The sequence below is a fragment of the Sinocyclocheilus grahami genome, unplaced genomic scaffold, assembly GCF_001515645.1.
Source record: "Sinocyclocheilus grahami isolate Dianchi unplaced genomic scaffold, SAMN03320097.WGS_v1.1 scaffold101.1, whole genome shotgun sequence".
Lineage (NCBI taxonomy): Eukaryota > Metazoa > Chordata > Actinopteri > Cypriniformes > Cyprinidae > Sinocyclocheilus > Sinocyclocheilus grahami.
In genome coordinates this window covers 593,399-617,263 of record NW_015505280.1, presented here as the reverse complement: position 1 = coordinate 617,263, position 23,865 = coordinate 593,399, and the positions used below count along the sequence as shown (strand labels likewise).

The window sequence follows — 23,865 nt, the reverse complement described above, 5'->3', positions numbered from 1 at the left end:
TCAGTTCTGTCTAATATGGATAGAAGTCTATCTAATATCAGATAGAACTGTTAAACAAAGGAATTAAAATGTATACAAAAAAGTATTATAATGATTGCTTTAATATTATTAAAGGCAAACATTATAATACTTTCTCGTTTGCCATCAGCAAATACGCATTTATATAATTTAAACAAATTTTTGAATGACTAATGAACATTTAATTTCACAAACCTTGCAAACTTAGTCGGATCCAGCTGTGAGATCTTGTGAAGTGTGCATGTGACCTGCATGATTGCGTGTTCTCTGTATGACGGTCGGTACTATGGTCCATGCGAATTGAATACGGACAGGAGGAGAGTTCAGCTTCACTGGAGATGCGTGATCGACAAACTTTAAACTCGTGACTGATTTCAAATTATGCTACACTTTATGCATTTGCCCACTGTCATATTCACTGTGTGCTATATGTAAAATGAGTGTTACCTTGGCTTTATTTGAAAAATTATGTTATTAAATATTTATGAAAAATACTTTGTCTTCTAGAGTATTAGTATGTTTATTTTACACTTATTTTGAATCCATTTTCAATTTTCTTAAATATGAATTCAAATACATATTATATCGGCCATCGGCCACCCTGCTTTCCAATATATCAACATCACTCAAAAATCACTCATGATGCATCAGGCACTGCACAGGCCCAGCAGCGTGGCAGACCCGGGGCAAAGACCAGTAGAACTGGACAGACAAGAAACAAAACACAACAAGCAAATAGGCAGAGATACTCTGAATAATAATAATAATAATAATAATGGTGAGACAGGCTGGCAACCAGCGAGACATATACAAACGCTGGTTAGGCCAACAGGTAGAATAAGACGAACTAACAACACACGGGAGGAAGGGAGCACAATATAAAGGAGAGAAGAACACAAGGAACAGGTGGGAACACTCAGACAAACAAGGAGAGAACAAGAGGGACAGGTGACGACACTCAGACTAACGAGGACTAAACAAGGGGGCGTGGCAACAGGAAACAAGTAGGCAGGACGAAAGGAGCACATGGCAGACAACAACAAAGACAGAGCCATGTGCTCACACACAACGCAAACAAGAAAACATTAAACAATGACAAAACAGACAAAGCAAAGAGGGCAGGATCATGACAGGATCGGTAACTGGCCGGTCAGTCTCACATATTTCTCACACCAGAAATTTATATTTGTATACTGCGGTAGAAAAAAAAAGATATTTATAAAATATGATTTAGGTAAGCAACATTATACTGCCATGATGTTTCCCTGAATATCAACACGATTGCAATGTGACACTGATTTTATACAATAGTATTTCAATAAACAAGAAGTTAAAATTAAAGGGGCGCTATTATGCTTTTTCACTTTTTCAACTTTAGTTAGTCTGTAATGTTGCTGTTTGAGCATAAAAAAGATCTGCAAAAACTACAACAAACGACTCGTTTGGACTACAACACATATTTTCCAGGATTTGTGATATCACAAATATCGACGAATGGGACGAGACCTGGTTGAGCTGCACTAGAGAAGGCAGCGAGTGTTATCACTATGTCGGAGACATGCTAACTTTCCCAAGGCAGACGAACTTAGAGTGGTTACAATCATCCGGGTTTAAATCGCGCTCAAATTGATTTGATTTTGATGCAATATTTACACTGAAGCTCGCAGGCGGCTATGGTAAGGGGCATGACATTTCTAGTACACCCCCAAAACAAAATCATGACTTTGTAAAAGAGCATAATAGGACCCCTTTAAGTGACTTAGATTTTAGACAAAATATTGACTGAAACAAAGTAAGAATTTGATGTGAAAGATGACACATTTGGCAAAGACCAGTAGAACTGGACAGACAAGAAACAAAACACAACAAGCAAATAGGCAGAGATACTCTGAATAATAATAATAATAATAATAATGGTGAGACAGGCTGGCAACCAGCGAGACATATACAAACGCTGGTTAGGCCAACAGGTAGAATAAGACGAACTAACAACACACGGGAGGAAGGGAGCACAATATAAAGGAGAGAAGAACACAAGGAACAGGTGGGAACACTCAGACAAACAAGGAGAGAACAAGAGGGACAGGTGACGACACTCAGACTAACGAGGACTAAACAAGGGGGCGTGGCAACAGGAAACAAGTAGGCAGGACGAAAGGAGCACATGGCAGACAACAACAAAGACAGAGCCATGTGCTCACACACAACGCAAACAAGAAAACATTAAACAATGACAAAACAGACAAAGCAAAGAGGGCAGGATCATGACAGGATCGGTAACTGGCCGGTCAGTCTCACATATTTCTCACACCAGAAATTTATATTTGTATACTGCGGTAGAAAAAAAAAGATATTTATAAAATATGATTTAGGTAAGCAACATTATACTGCCATGATGTTTCCCTGAATATCAACACGATTGCAATGTGACACTGATTTTATACAATAGTATTTCAATAAACAAGAAGTTAAAATTAAAGGGGTGCTATTATGCTTTTTCACTTTTTCAACTTTAGTTAGTCTGTAATGTTGCTGTTTGAGCATAAAAAAGATCTGCAAAAACTACAACAAACGACTCGTTTGGACTACAACACATATTTTCCAGGATTTGTGATATCACAAATATCGACGAATGGGACGAGACCTGGTTGAGCTGCACTAGAGAAGGCAGCGAGTGTTATCACTATGTCGGAGACATGCTAACTTTCCCAAGGCAGACGAACTTAGAGTGGTTACAATCATCCGGGTTTAAATCGCGCTCAAATTGATTTGATTTTGATGCAATATTTACACTGAAGCTCGCAGGCGGCTATGGTAAGGGGCATGACATTTCTAGTACACCCCCAAAACAAAATCATGACTTTGTAAAAGAGCATAATAGGACCCCTTTAAGTGACTTAGATTTTAGACAAAATATTGACTGAAACAAAGTAAGAATTTGATGTGAAAGATGACACATTTAATAAGGTTAGGGGGGAAATGACCATTTATAAACATAGTGGGAAATGACATCTGTTTTGTTACATACAGCAACTCATTTTAAGTTAAATATTTATTCCTCTTTCCAGTCACAGAGCACTTTATTTTGAGAGTTGTTTAAGTGAGAGAAAATCTGTAACTTAGTCAAGATTGGGGGAATTGTAATGTTTAATAATTTATTTTATTATGTAATAAATTTTTGCATTGAAATTTGCATAGATTTTTGTTTGTATATGCTGTCAATTATAGTTCTTAGAAAGAATCGGCAGGTCACACTTCCAAAAAAACGGAAATCGGAATCGGTCAAGAAAATTGCAATCGTTGCATTTCTAATGTATATATGTATAGAGTTTAGTATTAATTTTATTTTAATATTGTAACATTCATGGATAGTGTAGAACGTTATACTTGCATGTCAATAAATCTTGAATAGACATAATCTATCTATGTAAACAGAGGAAAAAACACTACAATAACATCAACAGCAGGATGACCAAGAGCATGTCTGGCATCACACTTTTTGAAGTTCTCTGCAATTTTGAATAATCAATTAACTTGATCAAAAGTACCGTACAATATAAATCTAATATTATAGCTGTGGGTGGGTTTGATTGCAGTTTTGTGTGAGTTAACAATTGGAGGTTGTAATATATGGTTGCTAGAGGCTGGTGAGTCAGCAACTGTCTGTGATGGGAGTTTGGCCTGCACAGCAGGGTCTCTCTAGGTCAGCCTGAGGGAGATGGGCCCTGTTTCTCCTTCCCTTTTTATTGATTTTCTCCATCACCACTGCATGACGGGTGCTTGGACCACACCGTCTGGAAGCTCCCTCTGGATCTGCAGAGAAAGATTAGCCTTAACACTGCCCTCAGTTGACAGATGAAGAGAGAGAGACTGAGGGAGATTGATTAGCTCTAATTATGTACTCTATTGCAAGAATGTGCTAATCTTTTGGTCACTTTTAAGATGAAGCTTGATGTTAGAACAAGCATCTTTATTCGAGTGTTTTCGTGCATAACGTGATGATATCAAAAATAATTTGTGTGTGTTTTGTGTTTGCATATTTTCGTTTTCATTTTATTTTTTTCTGATCAAGGTTAAGCAAATTCTGTGTAACGTAATGAAAAAATACAAGCTTCTTGGAATCAATCTCTTGTATAAAGTGCTATAAAATAAAGGTGATGAAACAAGGTGTAGAATCAATTTTCTCTAAGAAATTGCTAGTAAATTTTACTATTAATTATAAAGAAATGACAAGTAACATTGACTTAGGAAGACTGAGATAGTATTTTCTTGTAAAGCATATTCTAGTAATCTTTGTTTTATTTACAACTTAGAAAAAATATTTTGCAATAATGTTGCAATAATTTTTTTTCTTCAGCAGTTTATGACCTTTAACTGAAAGGTTGATCATGTTTATGAAATTTTTGTAAAATGTCCCTGATCTTGTTATACATAATTCGTCTGTGGAAAAAAAAAATCTAATATTTCATCAAAATGTAACTTTCTCAAACTTTTCTGCTGACAAGGCAACAAGGAAGTTTGAGCCAGGAGAAATATTTTTTTCACGAAACAATCAAATTCTGAATGGGTAATATTAAGTCTTGTTCTGCTTTATTTCCCACTGAATATTCACCTACCTCTCAACTACTCCTGTCCTAGCTAGGCACGTCACACACCCACAATCGGGCATGATCACACACTTGCTACATATACCACAATCAAAACATTACGTCATTCTTACACGACCATCTGTACGTCTGAATATTCCGTTTCACTTGAAGATGTCACATTATGAAATGCATTAGATGTGTAAATGATGACAAAATTCTCGGATTTGGTTGAACTATCCCTTCAGATATTTGATATAATGTCACCACCTCTGATACAGGCATTATCATTTCTAGAGCCCGACCGATATGGGTTTTTTGGGGGCCGATACCGATATTAGGGAGTAAAAAATACCGATATCGATATATCAGCCGATATTCTTTATGTGTAGGCTATATTATAGTACAGTATAGTCAAAAGCTTTTGAATGGTACTGTATGTAGAATATAGTATATAGCTTACATAAACAGAAAACATTAACATATTTTTGCAATGATAACTCAAATGTGGTCAGATCAAACATTTATAATGATGTGACAAACATAGGCCTATATAGTGGAGGCAGGGTATTTAACAATTTAACAATAAACTTTATTATTCAAAATGAGTCTGACATCAGTACACTTAACAGTAAACTTAATTTCACTTATTATAAATAACTTATAAAACACAAATAGAACAACATATTTATAACTTGAATTAAGAAATTAAAAAGGTAACTGTGTAGGGCAAGCAACTACTGCCAAACCAACAGGGGCAGGTTTATGCAGGAAGCACAGCTTTTCCAAATGTAAACATCTAAAATGAATAATAATAATGAATAATAATTTTTCACAAATTCTGTTTTGTGTATTTTCTGGTAATCAAATGAACATGCAGAACATGAGGATTCAGATTTAAATAAGTATTTTTGCAGTTTAATATTCACAGACACAGTCTATATATATATATATATATATATATATATATATATATATATATATATATATATGTATATGTACTGACCTGTTTTTTATTTATTCATCAAAAATACGACAAATTCCATGAAATTCCACGTTATACAGTAAATTCCGTTTTTATGACTGGATTCCACGATTCTGTCCATGTTTTCTTAATCGCGGAAATCATAGGGCCCTACTAATGTAGCAAACGAATATGATAAGCTCATTGTGAGAGTAAAAGACAGGGACATTGTTGTTTATTTACTTAGAATTGAGTCTCTCCAACTAGGTGACAACGTAGTGTTAAATCACTATTCAACAGACTCAACCCACCACCGCACTGCCATCTATTGGACTGCAGAAAGATACTAACTTTTCAGTCTGCTACGTTACTGACTGTACTGACAAACTATGCTTGACACTGTGTCTGCGCCGCAACTGAATGCGACAAAGCGATTGAAAATCATTTGAACTTAGCGCCAGCACGTCATAAATGGAACGAGGCATCAGTTTACTGCATCCAGTGTAGACAACATCACTGATTATTATTATGGGTTCTATTCTACACTGGACACGAGCGGCGCGGCAAAATACATTAGAAATTCTCGCGAATAGTCGCGATGTGATTTGACTGATGTGATAAGCATGAGTTCTGGGCCACGGCGTGGCCGGTATAAACACCAGCATTGACTGAGTGGCCGCGATCAGCTCTGGTGGCCATAACACAGGCTTTAATGCACCGCCGACACGTGCCGTGATTCGTTGATCAGCTCTAGTCTCTAACGTCACTGAATCTGCTGTTAAAAATGAACCATCCATTCATCATATCATTATGCAAAACTAAGAATTAGAATCATTGTAATGTGACGATCAAATATAGGTGCGGGTGGGTGGTGGGCGTATAATTTGAAGCAGTGGACTCAGGTGAAGTTTGAGCTCATCTGTGCATCTCTACACTGATCTGGGTGGCCAGTAGCAAAAAAATGGAGTGTGCTCTGCTAGATAAACTAAGTAATTACACCATTCAGAAGCATTTAATCTGCGTTATATGCCAAAAAAAATTTCATATCGGCGGCATATCAGCATATTCGCCAATACCGATATATCTGCGACAGGCTCATATCAGACGATAATATCGGCAAAACGATATATCGGTCGGGCTCTAATCATTTCCATCTGTGTCTGTCATGGGAGGCTATATTTCTGTGGAGGGCACTATGTGGCAAATGCCAGTTTTGTTCTTAGGAGCTGAGAGGCCAATTGGTCAGAAAGTTGCCTGCATCCTCTCACATGTGATTGACAGGTTGAGAGCTCTCACCCTGTAATGGTCTCCTCCCCCAAAGCATGCTGGATTTAATGGCTTCTCTAACGACACTACTTTTCTCCACTCGTGAGCCTCTGACACCTTTACGCATGAGCACGTCTCTGACCAAACCACCACCATCCGTCTCCGGAAAAAGATTTAGCGGACCATTGCAATTATGACTCGATAAGAATCTCTGTCCCTGGTGCCGATTTGACTAATAATGATGTTTTCATTAAGATTTCATAATTCAGCACGTTTACTATCTCGCACACAGGCTGTAACCTCACCCCTCCTTTCTGTCGGATTCTCCATTATAGAGGAGATTAAGTACCTTTGCCCCCTTGAGGATTTTCATTAAAAATCTATACAGATAAGGTTTGTTTTGAAAAGAGTGCTGTAGTGAGACAGAAACTGTGAGAAATGTGCTTCTGTGCTCGGGTTTTTGTTCACAGTAGTCTGTGCGACAGTTCTTTATTATAGGCTGGAAACTTTATAAAGGAGGAAGTTTAAAAACAAATACAAAGGAATGAATAAATGGTAGCTATTCTGTATTTTAATCTCATTTGGATTTTCTGCAAGGCCGGTATTGAATCCCACATACTGTATACTATGTGTACTGTCTTCTAATTATCCTTAACTAAAATATTGACATGTTGAAAAATGTATTCAATGAATGAACACATAGCTTGTGGAAGCAGATCAATTAATTCTGTTGGCCAAATGTCTGGCAATGAGATTTCTCTTTCTGTCTCTTTATGTATATTAGAGCTTAGAAAAATAGGACTGTTTGGTGGGTCTTAGAATATGGACTGTTAAAAATAATTAATGTTGTCAATGCAGCCACATGTTATAAGATTGATCATGTTTTGTTAAATAATAAACAAAACCATAGTCTGATAATTTGAACTTTAGCCTATTAAGTGTTAAAATGTATTTAAAATATAAGGTTAAATGGATGTAATCCACAAAAATATTAAGCAGCAACACAGATAATAATAAGAAATGTTTATTGAGTTCCAAATCAGCATACTAGAATGATTTCTGAAGGATCATGTGACACATTTTTTTTTAAATCTTACTGACCCAAAACTCATGAAAGTGTTCTTCATTTATTTTGATTCTAGAATTTAAAAAAATCTTCCACTTTGCTCAGTGTGTGATCCCACATCATATCAGCATGGGAAGGTGACACTTATTAAGTATTCAGAGCTTAAGATGATTGTGCAGGGTAACATCTGGCAGTAAAATGTCTTTAGTAAAAACAACACTGTTTAATTAATAATTGATCAGTACTCTCTCTAGGCTCTTTAACGGAAGGGCAGGATCTCAGGGATGCGGTTACCACGCCAAGTTAGTCAGGATAAGTCTGTGCTGCTTCTGCACCGCATACACATACTGTATACGCACTGCAGACGGAGTACGTGTGAACTTGGCTCAACAAATCTAGTTCAACATCTGAGGCAATGCCACGAAGAGCTCTATGACCAATGAATGGCAAAAAAAATTTTTTTTAATTTTTTTCTGCCATATGTCTATTCTAGGGACATTTTGTTACACCTTTACTTAGTGATTATTTTGCCTTATGTCTGTTCTAGAGACATGTTACAGCTTTTTGATAAAGCTCTAATTGGTTTTCTTTTGGAAATGTTTCAAATTATCACTGAATGCATTAATGACTGTAAAGCATGTCTGTGTGTGTCAAAATCATGATTAAAATCGAAATCGCAGAATTGATCAAAGAAATCGAGATAGGTTTTTTTTGTCCAGCCCTATTTGAAAAGGGCACATTTTTTTAGGTTAACGTTAAAGCGAGCGGCCATGTAATGATGCTACTACTTGCATGTTTCAGCTGATAAGCCACATTCGAGGTCGATGAACGAAACAAACATTTGCATGTCCTGACCAATGTATTAATTACCACACAGACCAGCTGTTAACTAATCTGACTTCGCCACTTTCTGTGGGTTTTTTTTTCTGCGACTAAGCAACTAATACAATTTTGATCGACTAAGCCTATTCTCGTCGACTAACGGTTAGTCGACTATTAGGCGGCAGCCCTATTAGAAAATTATTGCTATTAAAATTATTTATATTACATTTATATTCCGTTGTGAATGTCATGAACACTAAGTGGACTAGCAATGCAGAGTGGGTCTGAATTTTATGAGAAGACCTGTAAAGACCTGTTTTGTTGAACGATGCTAGGGTACTCCTTGACCCTCTTTGGCAAAGTCCAGTAATCTCCACAGGCTAAACATTAAGCTCTCTTTATTTTTCCTGTACAGTCTAGCCAAATATTAATAGATTGAAAGTCTCTTCAGCAGTGTGGGATTTGCACTACGAGTAGCCAATTACATCTAATTGCCAGTTTTTGACACATGGATGATACACTACCCTCTCCTGCTGGACAAAACTCTTTCCCACTATCCATCCAGTCATCTTTCATTAATCTGTTTCTTTCAGCCTCGTAATGTGCGATACAATCTGAATCATCTCTCTGACTGCACAGAAGTAGTGGATTTTTGTTTTTGCATCAGGGTCCCATGTGTTTCCAATATGTTCCACCGTCAGTCAGTTTGCTCCGTTCTTAACCATGAGTTTATTACCATGTGAAGTGTATCACAGCTGAGCACTAGCACCAGCCCTGATGAGAAAATCTGCTCTGCAACCCTGCAGTCCGCTCAGGCTCCCTTAGTTCAGTGAAAAACAGGTCAAGATGTCTTTACCCGGTCAGTTAAAACACATGCTACATCCACTAATGCTGATCGCTGAGGTGGAGCATAGACTTGGACGTGTGAGTGTTTTGTCAACATTTAGCCAGAGAATATATCGACCCCACGGTGGCCCAAGTGAAGCACTGATAAATCAATAATGCCATTAGTGCTGAGGCCATTCTCTGGCTGCCTGATGTAAATGATGTCCAGTGTTGGTTTTGAGGAACTTTCCATTAGATATGTGTATTTTTGCCTCCTCTGAGCCACATCAGCATAGCTTGGTGATTAATGGCCTGGGGACCACAGGAACCAGGAGTGAACTTATTTCCATAAGTGTGGATGCAGTAGATAATCTACTCTGAATTACAATGACCAATGGGATCTTGGCATGCAATCACTAAAACTACTTAACTTGATATAAAATTGCTGTTATCAAAGTTTCTCCTCATAATCTATCATCTTCCACCTCTGAAATTACTTTCTTGTTCAGCTGATCACACCAATTTTATTTTAATTTTTTACATTTTTTTTACAGCTCCTCCCCATTAACCACCTTTCATATAGAGACCATTTTTCTTGATCCAATCAAAACCTCATGGATAAATTCAAGTCCCGCCTAGGGATGTAACAGTATGACAATTTCTTATCACGATTATAGTGACCAAAATGATCACGGTTATCAGTATTATCACGGTATTGTTAAAATGTGCTGGAGATGTTAAAAAGTACCGATACATAAATCACTTCACCAAGTTTTATATTTGAAAATCAACAAACAACAAATAAAATGGCTTTTTGTTTGCATAATCACTAATACAATAACATTACCAATGATGTTCGGATTTTAAATGACAACTTGACTGACAACAGTTTAATAGCATGTTGAAATATCTAATGTAAATGTTCAAATAAAGCTTTGAAAAAGTTTAATAAAAAGGTAAACATCACATTTCAGCCTTTAAATAAAGAAAAGATATGTCAAAATGATAATTGATTAATAAATTATTATATGTATTTTATCTGCTCCATAAATAATTCTAGATAACTTATCTGAATTGTTTAAATGTGTAGAATCCACATAAGCTTGTTTTTCATCAACCGGTCAAAATTTACAGCAGGGCATGCAAATTTGGTCCGTTTTTGGCCAGACAAAAACTGCACGCAAGCTGAATGTAAATCCACTCGCTGACAGCAGGTGGCGCTTATTGGAAAGCTGAATTAGAGCTGTTTCCCGTAACCTCCGTGGACAAAGCAGTATTGCGATTAAGAACACTTTGTTTAGGTATTACATGGAGCGAAGATGAAAACAAAATGCCATCGAATCGTTTTTGAAGACAGTCAGAACCTTCAGAGGTACATTCATATAATTCATTCATTCATATATTCATTTGTATAATTCCCTTAGCACTCTTTTAAAACCTCCCAGCTTTTCCGCCCTGTTTTCACTCAAAACGAAACAACTCTGTGTGCTGTGCGCACGTGAGACTGTTACTTAAAACTGTGCTTTATGCTGGACAGTATTTATTTATCACGAGTTGTTCAAATCGCGGTAATCTAATACGGTTTTAGTGATAATTAAAAGATGAAACGGTAATACTAACCGTGGGGAATTTTATCATGATTTATCGTCACACCGGTAATCGTTACATCCCTAGTCCCGCCCTACATTTTTTCGTTTCACTGTGAAATATGTACTGCCGTAAAATGGGTAGCATCCCATTTTATTGACTTTAAAGGATGTTATTAGGAACTATGCTTTGTGTTCTATTTTACTGTATTTTTAAATAGAGGTGTATGAAATGCATTGTCTACAATAATATCATAATTGTTGTTTTAATTATGTTAGTATTATTTATGTAGTGTATATGCATTCATCCCACCTCTGAGTCGCATTAAACAGTCTACGGAAATAAATCGAAATGCCACTTCAGATGCAGCATCTGTATCATCTCTGGATGATCTCATGGATCAGGCATATTGTCATAGTTTGAGGAGTTTAACCAATATTGATGTTGATGTTGATGGATTGGAGGGCACTGCAACTTTTGTGATTATGACTCATATGAGACATGCAACACAAATACTGAACATTAGCGCATATATGCTTCAACAAGAGAAATTATCTCACTGATGAGCTCACCAGATCTTTGGCTTTAAATGCACAGCCTCTGTGTGTTTTGCTGCCCACACTTGGCTATGTGTCATCTTGTCTCATTTTGTGTCATCTGGCCTGACCTTAATTGCACTCCTTCAGTGGTCGGTCTCAGGAAACTTTCAGAGCTTGTATATTTGGGTTTGTTTAGTTTCAAGAAGTTCTAACCCCATTTTTCTCCTCTCTTATAGCACGAGAAGAGAACGTGGCCACTTTCCGAGGTTCTGAGTACTTCTGCTACGACTTGTCTCAGAATCCCATCCAGAGCAGCAGCGATGAGATCACATTGTCCTTCAAGACCTGGCAAAGAAATGGCCTTATCCTTCACACCGGCAAGTCAGCAGACTATGTCAACCTGGCCCTGAAAGATGGGGCCGTTTCATTGGTCATCAACTTGGGTTCCGGAGCCTTCGAGGCCATTGTCGAGCCTGTCAATGGCAAGTTCAACGACAATGCCTGGCATGACGTGAAGGTCACACGCAACCTCAGACAGGTAATGCTAAAGCGGTTGAAATGTTATGTTTTCTGATCTAATTCAGAACTAAATGCCATTGTATATTGTTTAAATTAGCATTTTCGGTTATTTTAAGTTCTTTGAGATGCTAATGCAACTATTTCTTCTCTGAGTTCTTCTACGCTGCCTCATGTTTTGCCTCCTCAGGCATATACCTCTGTCTGAAGCTATCAGTGCGATGGCTTCAAGAGGCTGTCTCTGTCACCCCTCTAGATGTTCACCTCACTTCTCCAAATAGTCTGTCTTATCAGGGCAGCGGGGAGAGGCTCCAACCAACCTCAACCGTTCCATTTACCCACAGCCAATCTTTGTTGAACTGTTAAATCACTCCGCTGCTGCATTTTAAAATATGTAAATATTTAGGCTGGTTTTGCCCCTCAGGAGTGAAAGGATGTCGCTTTTTGCGCAGGCGTGTGTAGAGGCGTGAGTGCCCACAAGCACTAGCTATTTCAGCTCTGATCCACTAGGACTGTGACATTTTTTTTTCACTTTGTTTAATAGCTGTTTTACTATCACAAGAACATGCATTAGAATTACCTAATGCAATTGCCCGAGGAAAGTCAAAAACCAAATGAATCACAACAAAGAGGCAGCTTGATAGAGGTCAGAATTCACGGTTGTAGCAGAAAACAACACGTTCTGAAACATTATTTTAGAAAGGACCTGAAAATCAAAGCTAAATGTGTTTTGACAGAAAAAAATTGAATTATTGGTGAAAAATATATTCTGGAAGTGAGTCTGCACTTTAAGATCTTGCCAACAAGAGCAATGCCTTTACAAAAGTGAAATGCCACAGGCTCTGTAGAGAATCTGCTGTTTCTTTTTCTTTTCCAACTTTTCTTACTCTCACTCATATGCTTTGCTTCTCTGTGGATGACATTTATTCAGACCCAGACTAACCACTCATGAACCATTGACTAGAGTCTTTAATTTACTAACCAGAACCTAAACTAATGTGCTACTCATCATGACTTCATTTCAGTTTATTTCATTTTATTAACAACCCTTTTGTTCATTGTTTAATTTCCTTTCTTCCCCCTTTTCTCAAAGCATTCAGGTATTGGACACGCTATGGTAAACAAACTACATTGTCTGGTAGTTATCATTCTTATTGTCCTTTTTTGGGTTTACCATGTGTTTTCCTGGCCCTCTTTCTTTCTCTTTTTTGGGATTTCATGGCTTCATAAAAAAATAAACAGACTGGGGTTTGTATTTTGGGGATTTCTTCCTTTTTCATTTCAAATGTCCTCATCCCATTTTTCACCACAGCTTTACTGACATTTTGTATCTTTCTTTCTTTGAACTTCCTCTTTGGCCCTTTTTTAGTTTTTGAAGGCTTAGTCTGTTTAAGAAGCCCTTTTTTTCTTTTCTTACATTTTTTTCAATCAAATACTGTCAAAAACTGGCAGAAGCTTTCCAAAACAAAAAAGCGATGAAAACAATAGTATGAAAATAAAATAATAAAAAACAATTTCAGCACTGGAGCTCTGACAGTTGATTCCAGTTGTTTGCACATGCCGCACCGACCCATTCATGCTGGATCAGCCCTTGTGTTACTAACACCAAAACTCTTGTCTGAGCAACCCACCATCTGCCAAGTATCCTGTCCTGTTTGTACTGTGGTGTAGGTCATGACTGCCTGTGTCCTCCCTCATTACCCCTCATACTGTAGCTTTTGCTTTGGTCTTATATGTGCTGTTTCCTCTTGCATGTTGTCTTGGCTTGAAGAAGATGCATGATTCCATGTTTGCAGTGGTTGTATGTCACTATTAACGTTTTATCAGAAAAAGACCATCTGTGTTGCATGCTCATTTGTGGTAGTATTAGCTCATTTTGGATGCATGCATCCAAACCAACTCAACTAACCCAGTGTGTACAGAATTTGAACTAAAAACAAGCAATTTGTCTATAGTTTGTTACATAACACTAACCCCTCAAACTAACGTCCCAAACCAGAAAACTATTTCTAACACCATCAAAGATAAAGAAAATATACCGGAAAAATATTTTCTTTACCTGTCCTTTGTAAGCCTATGAATACTAGACAAGAACGGCCTACTAAAAGTCTCGAAGTGCAGGCCTTTGATACACAATCAAAGACTGTCAACAAACCAGCAAGATCGAAGCTAACCTATTCCTGGTCGAGTGGTCGTCACAGACATGATGTTCATGAATGGATTTTTCCCTCTCCTTTTGTCATTCCTCTCAATCAGGTGACAATATCCGTGGACGGCATCCTGACCACAACAGGCTATACACAGGAGGACTACACAATGCTGGGATCAGATGATTTCTTCTACGTCGGAGGAAGTCCAAGCACAGCAGACTTACCTGGGTCTCCTGTCAGCAACAACTTTATGGGTTGCCTGAAAGAGGTAGGTGGTCTGGACGAACCTCGCTCTTTCAACGACATGCATCATATCACCATATCCTTGTCTGGACTGAGAGGTAACAAGTTTGAATAGACCGTCCGAGCAGAATAATAGATTCAGTACAGCTTATCTTGTGAAAAGGATAGAGCAGACACCGTAACCCGTGGTGTGTTTCTCTAATGAAATTCGCTATTTGCCCAGATGGGAAATTGTTTCAGGCGTATTTAATTGGAGTTTTCAGTTGTGGTGAATCATTTGATTAAGGTTCCACAGGCCAGAGAAGAAGCTAGGGTGATTGGATGAGATGAGACTTTGCATAATGATATGCAGCATTCTCAAAAAGGGAACCCCAAAGAGATTCTGCTGAACAGTTGGACATGAAGACATCTGTAAATGCAAAATTAAAATGTCACATTTCACCACTTAATAAAAAAATAAAATAAAGAAAATGAATCCTATTTGTAGGGCCATTCTTTTTTTATTTATTTTTATTGTTATTTATTTATCTATTGTTATTTTTAATGTAATTATAATACATTAAAAACCTAATTTAAGGAAGGTTTTCATCAAAAGACAACAAAAAATTGACTGTGGTAAATGTAATATAAATGCAGTAATGATATTGAAAAACCTTTTCATGAAAATTGTCACAATGCAAGCCATCTTAGTCCTAAAAAAGTTTCAAAAAGTGTTTTTTTTTCCCTTTGATTTTTGAGGTGAAATATGATCCAGACAGGTTTTGTTTTTGCTTTCAATTCACCCTCTAAGAGCCATTATACTGTTTGCAGAAGTTAGATGTAATTCTCTTCGATCAGCTGTTCATTTCCACATTCCTTCGTTGTCAAGTCTGGATAACATTATCAGTAAATGGACTGATCTTTAATTTAGCTGGAAATAGGCAATTACTCTGTTTTTACGGCTGCTGGCGAGATCCTCCATTAATTCATGCTGAACAAACAGCAGACAACAGAACCTCCTTTTTCGCAGTGAGTGCTACAACAGCCTGCTATCTTTTAATGACCCACCATCAAGCTATCACTGCCGTTTCCATCTCAGACCGGCCCTCCTATCGCAGGGCTAAAAACCTGCAACAACGGCGTTTGCGTAAAAAACTCATTTCATTCCCTGTTCACTGTGCTGAGTTTTGAAAAAAACTGCCACCCATGTCAGAGATTACAGTAATCAGTCTCATGTGTGCTGCGATATAGCGAACGCTTACATAACACTGCTCTGCTAGATAGGTGAACTGGATGCTAAGAGCTGCTCAAGACGAGATAGCAGAACTTATACATCCTTCACCCACCCAAGAGTGGCCATAATGATAGATACCTCCTCCTCACACTCTTTCTCATAGTCTGAGCCCAAGGATGAAAAGTAATTTTATACACTTCTCCGCTTTTAAAACCTCACATTTGATGTGGAAGCTGAAAATGATGTAGTTGTTATGGATCACGTGTGGCCGCTCAGACACATGGGGTTTGTAATATGGCATGAGACTATCAACGATCTGGTCAGGATGACATGACCTCAAGACTGCCATATTGCATTTTTAGCTGGGTTCAATTCAACCTAAAATGTCCAGACTTTGTTGTGTTTGCAATTACTATGTTCACAGTAGCTTACTAATGCTGTGCTCTTACTTTTTGTGAAGTAAAAATGACATTTTGGTCACTGAAATGTGTAATGCATTCATCTGTTGTTGTTTTTTCTGATATAGTTATTGTATATTCTACTCCTTTTAATTATAAGCCTGGTTATACATGCATAGAACATGCAAAAAGAAAAAAGAAAATCTAATTTTATAATTTGTTTTTATTATATTTATGATATTTATATTATTTATAATATTGATATTATTATATATTTAATATTTATTGTTTTATATGAATTTCCTTTTTATTTTACTGTTATTCACTACACATTTTGCCTGCTCTGGGGTATTTTTGTTCTGTTAAACTCATGTGATAGTAACTATTATTAGAAGTAGACAGTGGTGTTGTAGAGTGTACCACCCTGTGGCACAAGATGCTTACTGCAGTCATGTTGATGAAAAGGTAATGCACATACACATTTAACACTGCATTTATCTATTTACTGTATATAGGACAGAGGATGCAAAAATTGGTTTTAACATAAAATCACAAGAATATGCACTCAATTAATAATTTGTGTAAGACCACAGCTTTTTCAAAATAAAATGATGAAGTTTTTTAGCTCAAATAACAATATCACAATAGCACAAATAACAACAAATGTCTTTCTCTTTCTTCAAATGAAGAAGAGTATTGTATAGATAGTCGCAGGCTTCCTCAGAGCTGCCTTCTGTCCGTCTTTCAAGCTGAGCGTGAAGGGCAGTAATCAGGGTATGGCGGGGCGTGTGGCTGCACAGGGGTCTGCCAGCACTAATGACTGGATACTGAGCAGCCTCCACTGCTGAGCTGGACTCTGGCTCCCTTCCTTTGTGCTCCGCCATCACAACCAGTTTCCAGGATGTGCGCATGGTGACTGTCATTTGTCACTTTGCTGGGCCGACTGGATGAAACTGTCCCTGCTCTCTGGACACTTGCTCCAGAGCCAGCTCTATGGATGTGAGAGTTCTGATAGATAGGTTGACCCAGCCTCTCTCCCTCTCACACTCGCTCTCTCCCATCCGCTATCCAGCAGATTTGTTTCGGTAAGCACCGCAGGACTGTTAATATTTGGCAAAAGCTCAGAACTGGAATACTGGCCAGCCTGAAACAGCAGGAGTGGTCTTTGTCTTTTGTGTCAGTCATGTAGTGTGCAAATGCAAGGAATATGTAGGATATTTTAGAATATGTTGATGAAATAAAACAAAAAATAAATGAAAGACATGGTTCATCCAGAAATTGTCATTGTTTCACCCTCATGTCTGTGGAACATAAATATTTTGAGCTGTGTTGTTGTAGTTTAATGTTAAATTAACTGAAAACTTATAAAACTTACAATGTAAAAATAAAAGCCAATTCAAAATTGTAATAAATTCTACAATAGCATATAAATAATTAGTATAATAATATAAATAATAGAAAAATAACTGATTTTAAGATTTATTTATTTCTATTTTATATTATTATTATTATTTATTTTTTGTGGTCCATTATATGGAGGTCAATGATAACCAAACCTGTTTAATTACCAAATTCGTCAAAATATCTTGTTTTATTCACAAAAGAGGGTTTTATAGGTTTGGAATTGCATGTAAATGATGACAACATTTTCACCTTTTCCATCTCTTTAAGACGACTTTTTAGATGGTCTGTTTTAAATGGCTAGCAGCCATGAGCTGATAACATATTTTCCCATAGGTCATGTGGCTAAATTGTTTTTTTGAAAGTGAAGATGCTTCTCATGTTAGCATGCTAATTAGCATTAGCATTTGGTTCAAGACTGTTGAGCTTGTGAGGAAAATTACATTTTAATACAGTGTATGCAAATGAGCTGTGGTCTAGCAAAGGTTTGAGCAAAACAAAACGAACTCTGAAAGAATAAGTTAAATAAGCTGCAAACGAAACCAGATCCACTCAGGCGGATAGACAACGGTTTGGCGGCGAAAGCCATGACCTGTTATGCCATGTCCAACCAGGCCATCTAGACCCTTCTGCACCTCATTGCCCTGAGCTCCCATGCAAAACATCCACAAAGGGCCACCTGGCATGCTTGACTAGTGAATATTCTATACTCATTTCCAAGTTTTTTCTAGTTTGACCTGGGGGCTATTAATTCCTTGAGAGTGGTGGGTAGGCACTGTAGGCAGAGATTTATAGTAGAAGCAGACAGCTGTGGATGATGAATGCGGGTGTCACTACAGGCCCAGCACAGGCAGAGAGAAGGCCGCGGGCATGGCAAGGACCCTGAGAATGTGCATAGCCGCTCTTCCAGTTCTCAGCTCAACAGCATGTACACTACAACAGAACCTTAGCTTCAAATTCAAGCAAATATGCCTTTGCTTATCTCATGCTCATAGCAGTCAGTGAGAGTAGATGGACTTTCAATCCACTGGAGATTTGTGGAAAGACATATTTTCAATATTTCATCAGCAGAATTGACACACAGGTGCACAATAATAAAATATGTTGAATTGACTCTGCAGATGACACATGAACTCTGTTCCAAAACCCAGTAAACTGAGTGTAACAAACGTTTGTAGGTCGGGAAAAAGGAGGCGGAAACCGGCGAACATTCAAAGAAACTTTAATAATAAAATAAACTCAAAACAGCACGACAGGCCACAAACAAAACCAAAACACAAAATAAAATCCAGGCCTGGTCCTCTCTCGTCTTTCCCTGTCGTCACTCCTCCTTTGTATCCTTCCGGAGCTCCTCCATGAGACTCGAGACCAGTGAGTGGCGCAGGTGTCGCGCATTCGCAATTACTCCACCGGCCTCGCTCCGTTCCCACGGCTCTCGGCTCCGCCCCTCTCTTCACACTGAGTTCATGCCTACTGTCTACCTAGTCAGCATCTTAACTTCACAAGTGACCAGTTTGTATTGGTCAACATCTCCTCCAATTGATTTTAACTGAGTTTGCATTGCTAATCTAACAATGCAGTTCTCAAATAAGCATAAATAATACAAAGAAATATGCAATTTTAATTATAATAATTTCATTGAATTAATCCATGTGCTTCAAATTAAAATTTAACTGGCATTTTTTCAGCAGAAGCAGAAAACAGGGAAAAAGCAAGTATGTGCACCATAGTCTGAACCTGAGAAAAGCTGTCGAAAAATAGTAATAGTAAATAAATAAATAACGTTTGCAAAATGCACAAACAGTAAAATAAAATGAAAATAATTTTATCAATACTTTTCATTATTGAATGAAATATAACTATATTTATACTGTCATCTTATGTGTTTTTTTTAGAGGTCGGCAGATAGTGGATTTTACCGATACCGATATCTAGGTTGGTCCACACTAGACGATTCCAATTAATCAACCAATGGTTTTCAAAATGGATACTGAACGAAAACTAAAATAGTGCTTTACTATTAAAAAAAACTATTAAAAACAGTGCTGAACCATACTCTGTACATGAATAAAAGTATCAATATTTAATATTAATTAGCCTATATATTGATCATTATATTTAGTTCATAGTTCATTATCTAATGTTAACAGAAGCAACTTCAAAATGTAAAAATGTATTCGTAGATGTTGAGATTAACACATGGCCATCTTTAAATATCTACAAAAAGGCCATAGCTTTGAAATTACATATGTATGGGTATTGTATACTGTCACACTTTAATTGATACTATTCTAGAACATGCGATGGTTATCTAATCTAAATAACAAAATATGTTAGTCACACACCCGGCAAAAAGCACAGTGCCGGTGTTTAGAAAAACAGCAAAATGTATGTGAAGCATACAGACTTTATTAGAGCCACAGAAAGACAAATGTTTCACTGAAAAATGCACAATATACAATTTTACAGCCTAGGGTGAAGTCATGTATATTAACAACAATTTGGGACAAATATAATGTAATTTAATAGAAAACTGTGTGAGTGCCGCTTTGTGGCATGGTAGGATTTCTTTCAGCTGTATTTCAATTAAATTTCTATTTATTTATAAAGCACAACTGTCACAGTCTTCAGCCGGTGTGCCCAGGAGGGCCACCAGATGACTGTGTTCTGGGAGCACATGGCTTGTGTTGTGTTTGTCTGTTGCCATGTGCTCTCTCCTGTCTATTGTCTGGCCCCTCCCATCTTGTTACCTCGTTATTGTTTTAGTTGCTCCACCTGTGTCTCCCTCGTTAGCCTCCTCGTTTGGTTCCTATTTATTCTCCTTGTGTCTGCCGTCCTGTGCTGATCCGTCATTTTTCATGGTGTGTGTTTCGTGTCTGCATGTGTGCAGCTTTAGGCCTGCCTGTCCTATTTTTCTGTTTGTTTTTGTTTAATTTTTTGCTAAAATAAAATACCATTTCTCCAGCAATTGAGTCCTCGCTTCATCTCCCCGCACGTACCGTGACAACAACTAAACACAACGTTGACCAATGTGCTGTACAAAATAAATAACCATTAACAGAAAGAAGACAAGGACAAGGTCACAAATAAAACTCCCAAGACCCAAGTCAAAACAAATGCAAATCATGAATAATAAGCAAGATCAAATAAAAATGATTTTAACCTAGATTTAAAAAATGGATAGTGTAGGGGCTGTTCTGATTTCCATCGGTAGACTATTCCAAAGTCTCGGAGCGGCTACGGCGAATGCTCAATCAGCCCTAGACTTGAGTCTGGTTCTGGGAACCACTAAGAGCCTTAGATTGGCAGACCTAAGCACTCTTGCAGGTTGGTGGTCTTATCAACAGATCAGAGCGGTATGAGGGTGCTAAACATTTTAAAGACTTCAAAACCAGTAAGAGCAATTTAAAATTAATCCTGTAACGCAGGGGTAACCGATGTAAAGACTGAAGGACAAGGGTAATATGCTCACGCTTTCGAGTTCCCGTCAGGATACGTATGAACATATCTATGTGCTTTCTCACGTCACAGCTTTAAATCTGCAACTTCGCTGGCTAACAAATGCATTAATGTGGCCAGCTGGATATAAACTAATGCAAATAGATGGTAACAGTCATGACATTAAGGATTTGGATCAGACTTGCGTGTTTTGATCACAATGTTTTAATCATTTGAGGTGCTGCTAATGTTCACGTTCTCTCAGCCTTGATAGCAAACATTCTGCTGTTCTTTCTCCGCTAATGCAGCATCTAGTCAACAAATTAATTACTTAGTAATGATATGAAAACATGCACTACGGAATAATGTGTACACACCGTTTAGTTGTCGACATTTTTAATCCACGCGTCTGAAGTGTCGCGCTCTGTGCAGCGCGCAGTGTCACGAGTCAAAACAAACAGCACGTGGCGTCAGTGATTCCACCTCTAGTGGGCCGCTCTCGTACTGTATAATGACTGCAACAGACACAACCTGGAAAAACTATCGGCAGCAATCAACTATCGGTGCCGATTAATCAGCAAAACGATACATCAGTCGACCTCTAGTTGTTGTTTTTTTTATTATCAGTTTGTGTATATATTATGTGCAGTGCATTCTGGGATTGGCTTAGACATAGCGTACAATGCTGCCTTATAATTATAAGGTTTATTATGCCGTAGGTTTTTATCAAACGTTTTCTTTTTTTTTCTTTTTTTTTCTCAAAAGCTTTGGGAAGAACATATGGCCTCTCTGGTTGTAAATAGCTTAGCTGTACAACAAAGACTTACGTAAGAACCAGTCAATCCTTACGTTCCCTCACAGCCGAATCCATAAAGCTGAGATAGCTCCACACAGACAGATCCTTGGAGTCTTCTCATGTCTATCTATAGATTATGTCTCAGTTACTCTTGCTTGTCTTTCCTGCAAACTACATACCAGGTGCTGTTAGATAAAGCCATGGCATTATATTGAAATGTCAGATTTCTAGGGGCGCTCTGTTCAAGTAACCCTTCTTTTCACCCAGGGTAACAAATATTTTTCTCCCCTGAAATGCTTTTGTTTAAATGACATATGCTGCTTTTCCGCTATGGCTTGCACCGCGGTCCAAAATTCAATTAATGCAATTAAAGAATATTTCAGCAAAAATATTTAACAGTTTGGACAACTGAAATATGATTTGCATGCTCAGAATCAAGACTCGGGGTAGGGTGCGTATATTTCACAGCTCTGAGTGGCTCATCAGCTGAATTAACTAGCTGGCATTTCATGGGCCGCCTAAACGCATCAAAATGACAATGCCATAGAACGGACCAAATTGCAGAGTATCAATTTGTGTCAGACACTAAGGCTGCCCCTGGTGTTGTGGACAATTTGCGAGATGAAACTTGATTTAGGTGATGAAAAATGCACCAGACAGGATAAATAGAAATGATAATGTTACAAATAACAGCAATCATCGTCTAATCAATGTCTGGCAGTTTTCAGTCATGTTGAAGTCCTCAAGGTCATATTTGGGACTATGAGATGCTTGCGAGGATTCTGTGTGTAGCGTACGATCTCTTTCTCTCTTTCTCTTTCTCCATTCCCAGAATCCTCTATTCAGAGATTATCTGATGTTCCAATGTGTTCTACTTGATGTACAGCATAATGTAACACAACTTGGCTGCTGAAAATTCAGCTTTACCGTCATATAAATAAATGACACATTTTAAAATATATTCAAATAGAAAAATGTTATTTTAAATTATAATATTTTTCAATATTACCATTTTTTACTGTATTTTTAGTAAAATAAATGCAGCTTTGGTGAGCATAAAAGTCTTCCTTCAAAAATATTTTAAAAAATCGTACTAGGGCTGCACAATTAATTAAATTTCTAATCGCGATTACAATTACAGATGCCACAATTACGTAATCGTTCAAAGCGGCAATTAATCGTTCAAAGTCCACTTATGTTATTCTAAGTGCTTAAGATGTGTTTTTTTCTTTCTACAGGTTATCTTAAGGGTTTTTCCATTGTTTTAATTTTTGTTAGTATAACATTATAATACCATGCATGTTTTTACTTTTTTTATTATTTAAAGAAGAAACCAATCCAATGTACAGTTGACATTTGAGCCTTAATGCTATAGAAAAGCAATAAAAGTTTTTTCTCTTTGAGTGTTTTCAGCTTGTTTATTTTCATATAAAAATATGGCATGCAGTTCCTTCAAACAATGGTATAAACATCGTTCAATGTAAATTGTGATAATCGTAATTAAAAATCGCAATTACAATTTCAACGGAATAATCGACAATTATGATTTTTGTCATAATCGTGCAGCCTTAAATCGTACTGAACCCAGGCGTTTGAATGGTAGTGTATTTATTTAAAAATATATATTTGATTTCTATATATTGTCTGTGTGTGTAAATCTCAAAATTTCCAGTTGATATAATATCTTAAATCATTTTGCTTTTAAATATCTCTTTGTATTACTTGATTACAGAAAAAAAAAAAAAAACATTATTTGAATACATTTTCGTTGCGCCCATAATGTTTTTTAATGTGCTTCTAAATAATTCAATTTAAGAGCATGTGTGCCTTGGGGAAAAAAGTAAGCCTCAAGCCCTGGTAAAACTAAGCACTTGCTCAGAGCACATGGCCGGGTGTCTACGTTCACACTGCAGGCAAATGTGGCCCAAATCTGATTTTTTTTCTCACTTGTGACTCAGATCTGTTTTTGTCATGACAGTGTGAACAGCACAAACCGCATGGAATCTGATCTTTTCGATTCTGATTTGTGCCACTTCC

The 23,865-nt window shown here is 37.3% G+C and overlaps 1 protein-coding gene across 1 annotated transcript in view; it reads left to right on the top strand.

The window, feature by feature from the left end:
* LOC107588287 (neurexin-3a-like) overlaps window positions 1–23,865 on the top strand; it is a 296,505-nt gene that overhangs the window by 57,740 nt on the left and 214,900 nt on the right. The window contains exons 5-7 of the mRNA XM_016276323.1: window positions 11,910–12,211; window positions 13,283–13,327; window positions 14,446–14,607. Coding sequence (XP_016131809.1) covers window positions 11,910–12,211; window positions 13,283–13,327; window positions 14,446–14,607 — 509 coding nt within the window. The remainder of the gene's footprint in view (window positions 1–11,909; window positions 12,212–13,282; window positions 13,328–14,445; window positions 14,608–23,865) is intronic.